This window comes from Thunnus maccoyii, chromosome 21 (assembly GCF_910596095.1).
Source record: "Thunnus maccoyii chromosome 21, fThuMac1.1, whole genome shotgun sequence".
Classification (NCBI taxonomy): Eukaryota; Metazoa; Chordata; class Actinopteri; order Scombriformes; family Scombridae; genus Thunnus; species Thunnus maccoyii.
Genome location: NC_056553.1, coordinates 19,635,209 through 19,652,615, shown reverse-complemented (window position 1 = coordinate 19,652,615; position 17,407 = coordinate 19,635,209). Strand labels below are relative to the sequence as shown.

The following is a 17,407-nucleotide window of genomic DNA, read 5'->3' as shown; positions in this document are numbered from 1 at the left end:
TGCTTCAGATGCCAAGTAAGCTTATCTTTTTTTTTGCCTTCTTTAGATATGAGAAATAAGCACTCTGACAAGCATAGTTTTAGCACTTTATTGATGCAGCAGTAATTGAAGCATCACATTTTTTACCAAGATGTTGGCAATCTGCAAAAAAAAAAAAAAAATCCGCCAGTGCAATACAGTTAATAATTGTTACAAAATCCTCTTGCTGCTATGAAATTCATTTCGATACAATGTAAAAATTTTTTTTTTGCAACTAATGTGTTCGACCTTTGCGCTTCATCATGTGTGCGACTTTGTTAAACTGTCTGTACTGTATTCCACCACCACCTGGTGTCATTAGAGGAAGATGACAAAATGTCATAAAAGTGATGTTTCTGAGAGGAGCATCATGTCAAATAAAGTTACACTTTTCCTTAAGACACATTGTCTGACTTGAGATTACTTACATTCACTTTTATAGAAAACAGTTTTAACAAAACCTGAGATTAGACAGTAAAGGTTAGAGAACCACTGCAGTAGCCCTCTGCATGTTAATGCCAGAAGTCACATTTCTACAGTATTCTTTCCTCTTCTTTGAAGAAAACAATCTAAGATATACAGTGGAGAACCTTAGTATTAGTATAATTAAATGTCTGCTTTGATCAGCATTCATCCTGAGAGCTTACATAAAAGTGATGTTGCACTCTTAAATGGATGCCATGACATTTTAAATTTGAGCTTGTTGGTTTGCTTCCACAGGCACTTAATTATGATGAGTATGTTTTATTCCTTTCACTTAACCTGAAAACTTAATTAGTGCTAGAAGCATTAATCATCAAAGGAAGTAACACAACTAATAAGCCAATTTGCATTGACCACTTCTCACTGGTTTAAATAAGTGTTGCTAAAATGCTGACATGCCATCCTGAAGGAGCCAAATACCAATAAATCCAATGATTATGTATAACCAATGTGAATATGACAGCAATGAAGATTTATAATATTATTAATAAGTTCATATAAAAAAGCCAAATCAAACTCCAAGGAAGAAACTTAAACCCAGTGTTGAAACTTAAAAGACTATTAAAATGTTCCCAGCATTTTTTTAAGTGCTACAGTATATTGCCATGAAATTATTGCTTCCATTTCCACCCCTTTCCGTCCATTCATCGATAGTAAGGAACCTTGCATAGTGCTGAAAACCTCTTTGTTGTGAAAAACACTCATCTGGGGTGAATATACACCTGTATATGCTGCAATAGTCCATGTTTCAACAGCAATCAGAGAATCAACGGTATTATAGCCATCCGGAGGCTGGGATAGTCCTTGAACTCCCTGCTGTAGGTTCTGTGCTTCCCTTTGGCCCAGATGGTCATCTGAATGAACCCCAATAATGTGTACAAGGCCACTGGAAGACAAAACGTACAAACATTGGACCATACAGATTTTGGTAGAAAATTATTGATACACTAAGTGGATTCATGTGAAGAAAAGATAATGTGCACACCTGGCAGACACTGGGTCATGATGGAAAAGCTCACCCAAGCTCCAACCTAATATATATCAAATATGCAGGAGGACAAAGAGGTAAACATACAAGCATGGGCGATATTTATTGCCGTGATGAATTAGTATAAATATTCTGTATTACCTCATATGTGTAATTTGGACAGGATACAAATAAAAATAGCCATGTGAAGGGGTTCTTAGTTGGCATAGGGAACTTTCTGCCCCTGGATCCTGAGGAACAGTGGTGAGAACGGTAGAAAAAGTAGTTTATTTAGGTGATATAACATTTAGTATTTCTTGTGGTGATGAAAATATGACATGTATGCTTTCAATTTGGATCACAGTGGTATTATGGAGCACCAAATGATCGACTTAGAGCATGTGAACTGTGGACAATCTCAGTCAAAACTGAGTGTAGTCCTCCTTTAGCTTCTTCTATGTTTAAACAAATATATGTTGTGCTATATTCTGGAAGTAAACATAATAAAGCTCAACAACTCACCTTCTCCTCTGAGATTGTTCAGAGTCAAGTGAATGGAGAAGTTGCCCAGTTCACATATCTAGAGCAGATACACACCCTGTCATATGCAATACTATATGTACACTGAATTAATATCAGACCTGAGTATATATCAGTATACGTACCACAAACAAGACTAATGCATAGTTCACTTGCAGTTCTCCATATGCTGTGAAGAGAGATAGTCTAGCCTTGATAAGCTACAGGAAATAGAGAGAAATGAGATTGTGTGTATGTGTGTGTGTGGTGTGTGTACTTACATGGAGGTGTATAAAGAGGGTGGTTGATGTAGTAGGCCAACCAAGCTGAGAAACTCCAATAATAGGCACAATTCTGAGAGGGGACAAAAACAATAAAGATGTATGAATATGTGAAAATAAAAACAAAACAAAACTGTTCATTACGTTTTGTACAATAATCCTGTTGATTAAAATATAAAAAAATAAATAAATTGATTTTTTACTTCAAAGTGGTGCTCATAACTGTGAACTCTGGAGGTTCATCAGTATCTTATAGGACAGCTGTCTCATCACTGATGGTATAATAAACCTAACATTTGTCTGGATATTAAATTACTCTGTAATTAGGGAGGCAGAACATGCAAGGAAAGGTGTTCAAGGTCTGATTGTCCTTTTAACATTTACTGTAACATTTACTGATGGAATGTATATTATTAAACTACTTAAATACACGCAATAGAATAGCTGCTTCTCCTCATCTAGACACTGTTCTGGAAACTGTCTGTATTAGAAATCTTTTCCCAGTTCTTAGGCGAAATTCAGAACCACAGCAGCTGGCATGGGACAATGAAAAGAAGACATATTTTAAAAGAGGTGAGTATATTCAGAGGCTCTTCTTTTCAAGGGCAGTCATATCCTCACCCTGACTATTGTCCTGAGAGGCATGGTCCCGTGGGCGAAACGATGCACAAAGATAGTCTCTATCAACCTCTTCATGTAGTGGAAGGTGTGACAGGCACAGGCTAGTCTGAGAGACAGAGAGGAGAGCAGGGATGAGGTTACAAGTACAAATACATATAAAGAAATGACTGAGTTGAATATGCTCTTGTTCCAGTATGAACTTTATTGCACTATTTTTGTAGCAGATTGTAAATTTGAGATGAGAAAAGATGAAACTTTAATGATTCCTGTGGACCAAAGCAGCAAAGAAAGTGAAATTTACTGTGAATATGGTACCTTCCATGTATTAATTTTAATACATAGCATTTTAACTTTATGTAATTTATTTGGTGGAAGGGAATGACCATTTAATGTCCACCTACTGCTGGGCCCAGCTATCCTGTGTGACACTATAATATATAACCAATGACCAGATCAACACTGATTTCAGACTTACACTGAATGTTAACTTCACACTTCACAAAGGCAGACTTTAAACTTGGTTACTTTTGGAGAAAATTAATCAAACTCATGGCAGTAAATGTATTATAACAAGTCTGAATGTAGGTTTAAAACCACAGCCTGTGCTGTTGTCGAGGTTTCTTTTTCCCACTTACGTTACAACAGGATGGGGACTGGAGGTAAAGGCATATATGTGTGAATAAATGTACGGAACCCGGAAATAAAACAGGAGGTAGGTAAGAAGAGGCCCAATGTACTCTGCCAGAAACACCTGCAAAAAAAAGAAAAAAAAAAACAACCTGTAACACCTCATCTATTGCTCTGTTTAAAAAAACAAAACAAAAAAAACAAAAACAATGTAAAAAGGTGATATGCAAACTACACAGGAAAAAATGTATACCATATAGTTATAAGTAAACGTAAAAAGCAAAAAAGGGAAATATTTTTAAACTAATTTTGGATCCTTTGCTTTCCATCCCAAACAAGGGTTCAGCCAGATATCCCAACATTAAGTACTAATTATGTACTAAAATTACATCAGTTTACATTAATTTCATGTTCCAGACACAATTTTTTTCAGCTGCCTCGAATATATGACAGTATTTGCACATCACTAATCTCTGATTGTGCCCTCCTTCTTACCATAGTCCAACCTAACTGTGGACCAAGATCTCTGAAGTACATGGTGGCAGTGGTCCCGACAGGTAGACTCTGTAAGATTTCATTGTCTCTGAGTGATTTCCCCTCTGAAAAAGAAGGAAAAAAATATTTTATATGTGCAAATTTAACTTAATCTCAAATTGTAGTATAAAATAATTCTTCTATCCTCTGGAAACATCATGCCACTGAATAAGCACGCTTCCTAGAACTGAGAAACAACCTTTTGAGGTTCCAAGATGAATTTCAACAGGAAGACTGCTGCAGGGTTTCGGGGCCCTTTATTCTTAAGTCTGGGTCAGGGTACTGTTAGCAAAGTTTTGCTGTGAGATCTGAGGTTGCGTGAAGGGGCACAAAAGTTGACAGATGTAAGCTAGACCATGTAGTGCCTTAAAAGTAATGAGTAAAACTGTAAAATCAATCCTGATATTAACTGAAAGCCAATGCAAAGAGGCTAAAATGGGGGTCATGTGATCTCTTTTGTTTGATCCAGTTAACAATCTGGCTGCAGCATTGTGTATAACTTGAAGGCGTGAGTGCACTTTATTGTTCAGGCAGGTAAAGAGTGAATTACAATAATCAATTCTTGAGAAAGTAATGTATGAATAACTTTCTCCAAGTCAGAGAATGATAGAACTGATCTGATTTTTGAAACCATTCGCAGTAGATAAAAACAGGACTGAACTACCTTATTAACATGATGATCGAAAGTTAAATTGGAATCAAAGATGACTCCTAAATTTCTGGCATTAGGCTTAACAGAAAGCGCTAGGTTAAGACATGTCACTGAAATATGATGTGTCTAATGACCCGAATAAAAATATTTCTGATTTTTCTTCATTGAGTTGGAGGAAGTCAGTTGGCAATAATAGTCATATGATTATGAGTAACCTATGCAAGCATTGTAAAGACGCTTTGTGGCACTTCTGATGCATGTCTGATCAGTCTTTCCACACACGTTCTCCCTACCTGAAAACTCATGGGGGCACAGCCACAGATAATATGCTGTACTAATTGGATGACATTTTTAGAATAACCTCAAGGGGAACTGGCCCAGATGGCTTTTAACCAAATCTCTAATTTGTGCTTTTTAGTAACCAGACAGTCCGCAGTCCATTCAAAACAGCTTCATCAACAACATCATAATACTATAATACTTTATACTGTATGTACTGTATTTGCCTTTGCTGTTTTTGCTGTTTGTTTGTTTTTTTTTGCTAAAATGAATGGAAAAATAGTGCACATTAGACAATCTAGCTTTTATGGTGAAAAGAAAGAAAGAGACAAAAAGACAAAAAAGACAAGGGTTTCCATGGTGATGGTGGCTTTGTAAAGATGTGGCAGACTCTTTATGTCTTTCATTCACCTCCAGAGGGAAGGTTATTGCAAATGTTATTTAACATTCTGGATCGCACTGTGTAATGGCTGTGATTTTATTTCAAAATCCCCCATTTCATTCCCCCATTTATTACATCTAGGTTTTACAAAATGCATTTTCATTTACATTTATTCATTTGGCAGAGAGGTTCAATCCAAGCTACAGTGGATCAAGGAGAAGCCTTTGAGATTAAGTGCCTCAGCACTCAGTTCCATGTTCCACCTGACACAAATGCCACAAGGCTGCAGGTGCATGAAGTAATGTATAACTGCCTAGCAGATATAATATATCAGATATAAGCAGACATAATAGGTTTCAGTATAAGCCCTGTGAAAACAATAAGCCTGAGTTAACTGCACTCTAAATGCACCTGCCTCATTTTTCAGTTATTTCAGTAGCTTTGCTCGACATGCATATCTTTTAAAGGTGCAGTGTGTAGAATTTAGTGGCATCTAGCAGAACAGACTTAGCAGAAATGAAATATAATATTCATAAGTATGTTTTAATTAGTGTATAGTCACCTGAAACTAAGAATCGTTGTGTTTTCATTAACTTAGAATGAGCCCTTTATATCACATAGGGAGTGGGTCCACCATGTTGCACTGCCATGTTTCTACAGTAGCCCAGAACAGACAAACCAAATACTGGCTCTAGAGAGGGTCTTATGCGTTTTTCCTGAGTGTTGCGCCCACTGTAGGTTCCCTACACGCTTGGAAGTGGAAGGGGAGAGGAAGGGGTATTCAGTTGGTTGCAATCTGCAACCTCACCACTAGATGCCACTAAATCCTACACACTGCACCTTTAAATGATATACTTCACATTATGGACATGGACTGTTTGAGATGCTGCACTGGTGAACTAAGCTGGTCTGCATACAAGAGAGACAAGAGTTTTGAAGACATTCTAGTCCCTTCTGATTTGAGAAGCCATCCCAAAGTCCATGAAAACCTGAATTCTCCTTGTTATTCATGCACTCATTGCAATAACACAACCTGCACTAAAGAGTTCAGGCATCCCCGTTCAGGACAGACCTTTAATGTAAAGGGATGCATTACTTGTGCCACCAGTGGGGTTGTTGCTGAAATGCCCATGTGGCTTGATGTGTGTGGGGAAGACGAAGAGACAATTGAAAATTCTGATTTGAGTACACAAAAGCGCTATTAGGAGACATGATCTAAATTTTCCTGTAGCAAAACATTTTCTAGAACACAGCCACACAATTTCTAGTCTACGCTTCAAAAGTGATTGCAATAGGTGAGGTGGCAATCTGGATCTATTGCTTTTAAATTGTGAAGTTCCTTGAATACATAAATTAAACACACTATCGCCACATGGACTGAATGGAGAGCTAGACTTGAGATGTTTCCTTACAAGCTAAGTTGAGCTGTAATTATTTAACTTGAAAATGTATACAATGTGGAAAAAAATGCTTTTTGAATAAAGAAGAGGTTGATGAAACGAGCAGATCTTTGTGCAGTCCTCCTCCTTCAAGCAGTTCCCGGGCCACCAGCACCAGCATAAATTTGATAGTTGGAAACTGGACGTGTCTCAACATCAAGGTCACATCACAAATTGCACCAGATGACAAAACAAAAGTGTCTGGATGGATATTTCTCAATAGATGAATTTTAACACCATAGAATATAGACAAGCTCTTGGAATTATGATGCTAAATATGCATCCCTACTTAGCCAAATCACATTATGAGACTGCAGCACAGAACAGCATCACATTTCCAGTAGATGAGACAGCTGGGATAGTTGGTGAACATAAGAACACAGTCTGTAGTTTACAGACATTACCTCATAGTAATTTGTGGGTAATGAAGTCCACATTTTAAACAATAAACAGTTACCACCCACAGAAACCACATTTCCTAACACAGCTTCACTGTTGTTTATGAAACACTAACACATACTCATAATGTTAATAATCACAACATGACTACTTACTGGGATCGAGCTTCAGTGCCTGCCTTGCTGGATACCAGTGAGGATCTGAGCAGATCAAACACACACACACACACACACACACACACACACACACACACACACACACACACACACACACACACACACACATACACAGGGTTGGGCAGAGATGGCATTGCACAGATTTTGGCCTCAGGCCCAATAATAATTGATCACAATGGAATAACGTTGAGCTCTGCTGCTCTGATAGATGCTGACAGCCTCAGGCTTGGGAAACATTTGGTAACATTTCACATCTCTCTGAGGAAGGGATGCAATATGATGCACTGTGAGATTATTCACTTATTAGTGTATTAATCATCATTTCTATCTGAGAACCATATAACTTTGAGTTTTATTTCACAGTCAAAGTGCAATAAAAGAAAAATAACAGCACAAAAATATATTATTAGAGCTAAATTCAATGAACCTGCAGTTTTATACAAGAATGTTATACATTTTTATTTTGCTATCAGAGATCATGATAAAAAATAAAGGCCAACACAAAACCATTGCACATTGTAATAATACTCACATGATTTGTGAAAAAGATTCTTGATGTCTCCTATAGTTGAGTAAGGGTCCACCTGAATGGAAATATGAAACCTTGATGTATTATCAGTGACAGTTGACAGGTTGACAGCGTTTCATGTGTTAAATAGTCTTGTATTGCTCTCTTTTTGGCACAAAGGATTCATTTAAACCACTAACAATATGTGAGCATATACCTTATCTAAAAAACAAAGCTGCTCCCTTGTCTTGGCATCCAGAATCTCCACCTGCAGAAAACATAAGATGTACAGTATGTGTGTTTGCCAAAAATGATACACAAAACCCAGCTAGTGAATTTTACACATATTTCCAAGACTGCAGTTAATTCATGCCTCGTATTCACTGCAAATTCAGGATGTGGTAAATTTGATGGTGGCTACTACTGTGCAAACCACAGGCAGTAAAAGCCGGACCTACTCTTGCATCAATCTAAGAATAAGTTTTAAAGGTTGAGCTAATCCATTATCACATGACTGGAAGAATGTTAAAGGCTGTAAAGTTGAAAAAGCATAAACTGTCTAATAGTGTTTAAATACTTCTTTTCTGGTTCTTATCCCTGTTGCAAGAGCAAGCAAGAGGCTTATAGGAAATGTGGTCTCAATTTTAAAGACATAAAATCGAATCGCAGCCCCTTTGAATAAAATATGGACAACTGGAAAGAAAATTGATGCCTGCATGACAACCTTGTCCGACAAAATAATCCTCAGAGAAATAAGATTAGTTTTTTTGATCCAACCAGAAATATACCAATGAAAATAAAACACAGCCGACACTCCAAGTGTGTCCAGTTTTCCTGATCGAGTACAGTTACTCTCAATCTGAATAATGAGGCTGGGAGAAAAAAAGCGAGCGTGTTGTCCTGCTGGTCTCTTGCGCACGTCTTTTTCATCTTAATTAGACCATGTCAGTAGTGATGTACAGCATATGCGAGGAGGATGGTGGGTGGCGGCCCACAATTTGCCCTGAAACTGTGCTGCTCAGCAGAGCTGTCCCAGCTAAATTGGTTCCCTTACTGGACAGTGTAATAACCTGCTAATGGATACCTAAAGATTTGCTGAGTGCACAGTCGAGAAAGAGAGAATGAGAATGAGAGAGAGAGAGAGAGAGAACTCTACACATATACCATCTGCTGTTTGTACTGCAAAAAACACAAGGTTGGTAAGTCATTTAATCTTTTTTCCAGACTTTTTAGCCTGATGGTATTTACGTCAAATTATCTTATCTTCCTAAAGTCAGTATTTCTCTTTTTGGCAGTGGAACCTTTGTTAAGAGATTGTAATTGAACAAAAAAAGAGTTAATTGTCTTCTTTTTGTCAAACAAATGTCTTAATGACATTCGCCTGAAGGCAAAATTACCTGAGTTTACCTGAATTTCCTGAAACCATCAAAATCTGCTATTGTAGTGAGATTTTAGCTAAAAATACCCTGCAATAAACTTTACAATTCCTGATATAAAATCTTAGTATTTAATCTTGTCAGTGTTTTTTCAGTGCGTGTTCATGCAGTACAGGATCTGAGCACGGGACATGCTGACGGCTCAGTAAAAGGCATCCTGGGAGATGGTTTGTTTTGCTTTCCATCTGTTAACCTTCCCAACTGCATTCTAGGGGCACATGCTGATGCATTTGCGTGTTCACGAAGAGCATCAAGGGTGTCATTAGGGCTGTGCGAAGTGAAACAGTGTGCACTCGTTTGTGCTGTGCCCTTGTAAATCTTATTATCAGACGCCTTTGTCCCCTCATGGGGATACGGGGCACTGCTGACAGCACAGGTCATACAGGCCATGTACGTGCTTGTGAGGGTTTATGTGAGGGGAATTCAAGTGGTTTTTCAAATGAACACTCTTTGAATGCACAGTGTTTTTAAACTCTTGAGTTTGACATCAAAGGTAATCTGGTTTGTAATTTTCACTGTATCTCCCTTTAGTCACCCAAGCACTGTAATGGATAACAACTGAAGAAGTCTCTTAGCCATAATAGCTCCTCTTAATGTGAAAGCTGATGAATGTAGTGGGTAATCTTGAACCGAAGGATCATTACTTCAAACGCTGAGCATGATAATAGCTGCATATGGCTGCCCAGCGTTTACCATTATTCCTCTTGCTTTCACAGTCACTGAAACTGGACAGAATTTCTCTTTCAATCAAGGGAAGTAGCCTAATCAATGAAGCACTCAGCTGACTCTTTGCATGCTGCCAGTTGACAGCCTGCCCTAAATTTTCCACAAGCATCAGTCTCAGTACACTCTTAGGAAGTCCTCGATCAGCTTTCCCTGACTCTTTGTTCAAACCTTTTTTCAAGTGCAAAGAAGGGTGCTAAACCCTCAATATATTTTTGCCTGTTCAAAAGTCTCAAAAACCTGAAAACACTTTTTCACAGAGATTTAGATGAGAAGATCAATACCACTTTCATGTCTGTTCAATATGAAGCTATAGCCATCAGCCAGTTAGCTTAGCTTAGCGAAAAAACAGGGAAAACAGGGGCTAGCCTGGCTCTGTCTGAAAGTAGCAAAATCTGCCTAGCAGCACCTGTAAAGCAGTAAGTCAATGCAACTGACCAAGAAATAGGCTAGCAAATAACTGCTGTTTTTACACTTCAGTTTTTGTACAAAGTAAACAAAGATACAACTTGTTAATAAGTGAGCTTCAGAGGTGCTGGTAGGGGAATTTTGCCACCTTTCGACAGAGCCAGGCTAGCTGTTTCCAGCCTTTATGCTAAACTAAGCTAAACAGGTGCTAGTGTTAGCTTATTTACCGTACAAATATAATGATGGTGATTCCTTTAAAGTAGTACATTTGTACATTAACAACGACAAAAAATCTTTTTATCAGCAGATGAAGTTTGCTCATAATGAACTTTAATGCTAGATTAAAGTACAACATTGTTAGTTAAGGTTTTTTGTCAGAATTCACTTTGTTTATTGTGAATATAATAGTAACAGAATTTGCAGTACAAATTCCCCTTGACATCAGGCTTGAAAAACTTGTATCTTTCTCATGAACCATCTAAATATTTGCTAAATTTGCTCACAGCTTTTATGTAACAGCTACTGAGAGCATGGCACACTTCCCAGAGCATGTTGTAAATCAGCACAAGTTCATAGGCCTGCTGACAGCAAATTACTACCCTGTTCAATAGTGCTCATCAGGCCCTGTGAGACAAGACTAGAAGCCAAGAGAAAAATCATGACTTGTTTACTCTAAATCTGACACAGAAACTTTGACTTCATAAACTCTCCTGAGACTTTAAACTTCTTCTGTATTTTTGGAATTCAGAAAACCATAATTGTGTCTCTCTAACTCATCATAAGGCTGCTGACCAAAATTATTACTCTAATGTCAGAGTGACACTTTAAAGTGATAGTTTATCATGCTTAACCAAACAGATCATCCAGATCATCCAAGCCAGGTGCCACAGTGTTTGCTAAGTTTCTGGAGATATTTTTGAAGAATCAAAATCATTAAAACAATGAAGAAGAAGAAGAAATTATTAATGTGACTTCCCAAATTCTGCTTTACCTCTTCTAAATATCTCTCAAAAAGAGTCTCGTGCTCAGCTGAGGCCTTATGAAAAAAGTTTACTTTCTTACAATTCTTTATCAGAAAGTGGAAATTAAAAGTCTCAGTTAATGCATTTTATGGCACTCAACCTTAATGCTGTACATTTCGACTTACCTCAAAGAAGGTGGTCCGGCTCATGGTGGTGGACTATTATTATTATGTCCTCTGTGTACAAGCTGAAAAAATGACCTTAAACATCAGTTTGAGCAAACACACTCACACACACTCATTCCTCACATACATGCAGAAGTAGTTCCTCTCCTTTCGAGGACAAACCCTGGACTGACCCCTTATTTTTCCCAGCCTCCTTTTCTCTCTCTCTCTCTCGCTCTCACTCTCTCTCTCTCTCTCTCTCTCACACACACACACACACACACACACACATTCACACTCTCACTCGCTCTATCTCTCCTCTCTGAGATGGGACACAGTATCACCAGAGGCACTCCAGAAACTCTGCACATGGTCTCCCTCCTGCTTTCCTTTCCTGCTTTCCCCTCTATCTCCTTTCTGCCAAAATATCTTTGGAGAAATCACTTGGCAGAGCCTGGCTTGGCTCGAATAAGCAGATACCCACCTGAGATTGAGACAGCTGAACAACACAAGAATGTAGGCGGATATCAAGGATAATAAACTGAACAAGATGATAAAAAGCTTTGGAGAAACAGGGCCATTGCAGGAGCAAATAACAGGAACAACAAAGAAAGCAATAACATATACTGAATTCCACTTGTGAAAAAGGCTAAAAACACTAAAACATAAAACATGAAACCTATAAGAAAATACCATTCTAGTAATGTATTCCACCAAATGCCAGCAAGTGTTATGACATGAAGCACCTTCGCCTTCAGCTGCAGTGCTTAGTTGTGTCAGCAGAAGATGAACCCACCAAGGCTGGACTGAGCACCAAAATATCCCACACATGTAGAGGTTGAACTACTAGGGTCAAACTGTACTCCACACATATGAAAGTTAAAGATATAAATTCATTTAAGGGCGCTTGAAGTTAAGTTACAGTATGTCATTTATGAAAGAATATAAGAAATTGTTTAAACTGTAAGTGGTGTTCATGCAAAAGTGCTCTTTAAATTTCATGTTAATGAACTGACTATTAGAGTTTAATAATGCGGTCATGGGGTTGGTGTCATGAACTCTATAACAGTGTTCTTCAGCCACAGTGCTCAGTGGTTCATGAACCACTTTTTATGAAGCAGGTCTTTCTAGCACATCCATATATTTCAAGTTTCTTGTTTATGGTTTCTTATAGACTCTCTTTGTAAAATATGAGAGCAATGGGACAAAGCCTGCTGGTGTTTATGTAACTCGGGATGCACCACATCACATTCTTTCCAACAATATCCCTCTATGTTGGTTATATACCTGTGCTCGTGTATAGAGGGTTGTTATTTTTTCCTCAAAAAATAACTTTGTTTACTGATTTATTGTGTAGGTCTGTATTTTTAGCTGGTTTTATAATGAATGCTGTAGCAGTAAGTGCTTTATATCCATGAAGAGAGCAGCTTATTAAGATTGCTGCTTGATGAAATATTTTTGCATCAGGCAGCAATTGCTTTTTCAGTTTTTCACTTGTACGGAATAAAAGAAGAGGTGCTATAGCCTGTTGTACTGTATTGTACAATTGTACCAGATTTATTATCTTTATGCACATCTGAAACTTACTGCAGGGCCACCAACCATATATTTCAAGATGATTATTACAGTGAAACAGCATTTTAGAGTCTAAACATATTTTGTGTACACTGCCAGTGTTACTGAGTCACACACTGTTTTTTTATTTTAGGTTTTATATTAGATGCATTCAGACTTAAGATATGGATAAACACAAATACATGTCTGAATTATGAATGACTGAAGCTGTTTAGTGTAGGAGACAAAATGTTATTTCCCCTGTCATGCACAGCCTTGGTGAGAAATTTCTCCAAGTTGCATTTTGTGTTTTCTTCGCCTGCCTGGCAAGGTTTTCTTTTTAGCCTGCTTTGCCCTCTAGTCTCGCACATGTGCTTGCTCAGCGGTGTTTTTCTCCACTTGTCCCCTTGAAAAGTGGATTCAGACAATGAAAATCAAGTTGAGCATGTATTCATGCTGCTATTGTGCTGCCTGAGGGGATTCAATTTGTGGTGAAAGGGGGCTCGTACATACAAAGCTGGACCAGACCCTAAAGGCCTCAGGAAAATATACACCAACAGAATTCCGTTAAGCATGAGACAGAGTGACAGACAGCAAGAAGACAGACTGTACATGCTGGTGAAGCATTTGTACAGTCTGTTATTTACTAACTGGTCTACTATATAGAGATGAATATAAGCAGTTAACTGACTCATCTGCTAATGCCAGAGTGGTATGGTTAGATAAGACTGTGATATATTTTATGTGAGAGAGACAAATGCAAAACATGCAAAAATCTTCTCTTTATGCAGCCCCATCTAAAAATACCTAACCTACTGACAGCATCCACATGAGATTTGAAACTTTCTCTCTGTGGACTCTGTATACTCTTACTCTGACTATACCCTTTTAAATGACACCAATGTCTTTGAAATAGACATAGGAGAACAAAATATATAAAAAGAGGTATAAACCATTACCAAATCTCAGTATCATTTATAAAACATTTTTTCTCAGTTATTTGGAAAAAATCCATTATTGAAATTCTGATTAAAATGCTTCAGCAGCGACACTTGCAGGGCTGGTAAGAGGGGAAAGCAGTGTTTCCCCTAGGTTGACAGCTTTGGAGCGGCGGGGGGTTGTCATATGTGGGGGCATGACATTTCTCTGTTAAAGAGCGGCTGACATTGACACTAAAATGAGAATTTCTGGTCCACCTTAAAAGTCAGTCCACCTTAAGTGGACTTAGGGGCTAACCTCCTTCGATAGATGAGTATTTTCTTTGTCTTGAGGAGCTGCAGCATTTATTAACTGACAAACTGTAGTCTGTACTGTACATTTACTGCCAGATTGACAACTTACTGCTAAACTTTTCCTCTGCTCCGCTTGCGTTCACATCATGTTTCTGCTGCTCACCCTCTGCGCTCGCGCAACTACACACGCACATTTACACACACACGCACTGCCTTATTCCTTAACGGAGCAACGCTACTCTTGCAAAAACACGAAGATGTCCTTTGAAGAACGAAGAGAGTGAGGATGACTAAAAAATCCACAGTGTGCGAGAGAAAATCATTAGTAGCTCGTTGACATTAATGATCGCCTGAAATTTTAGCAGTGGCGCTCATAATTTTGCAGCGGCGGTGCACCGCTGCTGAATGAATATAGGGGAAACACTGGGGAAAGGGCAGTCTGTGTGAAGTGGTCTTGGGGGGCAGTGGTGGTGTCCTCCTCAAGGCGGGATCTCTTAAATCAACTTAATGTAGTTCATTTTATTGGCTAAAACATGTAAAATGACGCTCCAGCGGAGGACGTCTTCCCTAACCAATCAACAACCAGAATACAATATTGACATTGCGTTGGTCCAATTAGTTTCCAGATTTCATCTTCAACTCTCTGCCACTGTATGCGTTACAGTGGTAGATTCATACAGTAGCATATTAGAAAGGGAATTATAATGTGCAAATTGTGAACTACTTTTAAACATGTCACTAAAAAATTACATTTTATTTAGGCCTTTTCAACAGAGTCCAAATTTCCTGTTTTCAGATTTATGTTTCCCTTTTTTTTATCAAGCAGTAGATAGCTACTTGCATTAGCCAACACAACAGTTAGCTTGTTGTAGCAGCCCTGAAGGACTGTTAAGCTAACGGCAAGAATAGATTCCAGCTGTCTGGGCTGGACCCATGGTGGAACTAACCCGTGAAATAAACCAGGCATGCACATGGCGTGTCACATCGGCGGGGTTTAGTACCTGCTACACCAACTCTGTCTACGTCCCTGCATGCATATTGAGTTTTGCCAAGTGATAATGCAGTTGGTTATGCAGAGTTTGGAAGTGTAGGCTATATGAACTGGCACAGTACTGGTAACAGTGGTAACATGTCAGCTTTGTAGGATATGTTTTGTATGTCTTGCATATAGATAAGAGTGTGTAAGTCATGTATTTGATACATGCACTGATACTTTTTGATGTGAATCTTCACTTTTAGATCTGTGAATGTTTTTAGTGTTCAGTCTTTCTAGTATTCAGCACTGATCTGAACCTGTATCACATTATGAGCCTTGTGGTACTTTATTTCTGTATACTAAGAAAATACATAGGAAACACTTGTAAATCCTGTGATATGTTTTTTTTGATGAGAACATAAATCTGAAGTTAACTTTGTTGGTAAAATGACACATTTTAAACCACTCCAGGGCTAAAAAGACCACTTCTTTGTTCAGAAACAATATGTGCTAAATGTCTAAAGAAGCAGCTTTTTCTCCTCTCAGGAGTTTTTGTTTTTGAAAGCAAATTGTTTTATATGCCATGTGAATGGCATATAATGATATAGTTTGTTGTAGATTCCATGTTACCTTCTGTTTGAATATGGGTTGCTATAATTTGACAGGTTATGCTGTGAATTATGTGGGTGGTTGGTGTTTTAAAATCTTGTTCTATGTGCCCCTTTTTAACTTTTGGCACCCGCCCCTCTAAAGGTCTCCGCACTGCCCTGCATTTGAACATAATAACATAACATAACTTGAACATAAGAAAGTAGAGAGAAATAGCCAACTAGTGTAAAATAACATGACGCTGTGGGTTGGTTTGCCTCCTGTCCTCCCTAATTTTTTGAGTCACCAGCCACCACTGAGTAAATGGTACACCTAGAGGAGTTCAAAAGATATATTTCTACTAGTTAAGTGTAGCTTTGAGGTGCTTTAATAAATGGGAAATGCTTTTGAAATTTCAAAGGTACTATAGCTATCTGTATTCTAGAGTAATATATGCACATAATGTACATCTTTAATCTTGTTGTTATGGTTAATTGAAATTATAGTGTCTATTATGAAAAATTTTATTAATCTAAGAAAGGGGAAGACTTTGCTTTTAAGCAAGTGTAAAAGGGACTGTACTATTAAACGTCCTATGTGTAAGGTTTAGGGGGACTGCTACGTTTCTACAGTAGCCCAGAATGGACAAACCAAATACTGGCTCTAAAGAGGGTGTTTTTCACAAGTTTCGTGGCAAGTTTTCTCCTACATGCTTGGAAGGGGAGGGGGAGGGGAGGAGTTATCAGTTGGTTGCAATCTCCAACCTCACCGTTAGATGACACTAAATCTTACACACTGTTCCTTTAACTAACCTGAAATCAGCAACTGTATATTGACTCTTACAGGAGACTCACACCCGAGCAACTGCCAAAGGAGTGTTGATTCTGACTCTGGCTATGGTTCAGTCTTTGCAGTGGTCTGCAGCTGCAGCTGATCGTTTGCCTCACTTCAGGTCAACAATTCCCCCATGACCAACTCATCTATCCATGACATATCGAAATTGAATGGCCAGATTAGCGAAGTATCAAAGTATTCAGATCTAATGGGAAGACTGCCATGAGTGCTGAGTGTTCCTTGCATAACTGGAAACTATACACTGGTTTGAAACATGCATAGAAGAAAGATACGCAACTGTTTTAATTAGAGTTTCGAGTTAATTATATGAGTGCATATGACTGATAACATAAATTATGAGAAATCCTGCTTCTTTATTATTAATGCAGGCTATCCACGTCCGTGAACAACCATTTTCCAAAACTACAATTACTACTTATTTAATAAATGCTGAATGTGTTCCATTATACATCACATACTGGATACACCCCTACCCTCAAATGTCCCCATAGGCCTCCTCCATGCAGGATGAGACTGTCCTCTGCTGGTCAGTGTTGCCAGTGCCTCTGGGTGACGTCAATTACGAGTTGCCTATTATCTGCTACTGTATTCTCCCAAGCTTTATACTACAAGCTTCAGTCACTG

General features: G+C 38.3%; 1 protein-coding gene across 2 annotated transcripts; it reads right to left on the bottom strand.

Moving 5' to 3' along the window:
- Window positions 1-72: 72 nt before the first annotated feature.
- On the bottom strand, window positions 73-14,297 carry LOC121888610 (very-long-chain enoyl-CoA reductase). Of its 2 annotated transcripts, none has more exons than XM_042400230.1 (13): window positions 12,272-14,297; window positions 8,103-8,153; window positions 7,910-7,961; window positions 7,357-7,401; window positions 4,012-4,115; window positions 3,525-3,640; window positions 2,890-2,995; window positions 2,269-2,341; window positions 2,134-2,177; window positions 1,991-2,048; window positions 1,631-1,719; window positions 1,487-1,532; window positions 73-1,387 (listed from the first exon to the last, which is right to left on the bottom strand). In XM_042400230.1, exons 1-13 carry the CDS (start codon window positions 12,407-12,409, stop codon window positions 1,260-1,262), a joined length of 1,050 nt encoding a protein of 349 aa, XP_042256164.1. In that variant the 5' UTR covers window positions 12,410-14,297; the 3' UTR covers window positions 73-1,259. The 2 variants fall into 2 exon arrangements, with proteins under 2 accessions (XP_042256164.1, XP_042256165.1); XM_042400231.1 differs by lacking the exon at window positions 12,272-14,297 and adding an exon at window positions 11,600-12,262.
- Window positions 14,298-17,407: the final 3,110 nt, after the last annotated feature.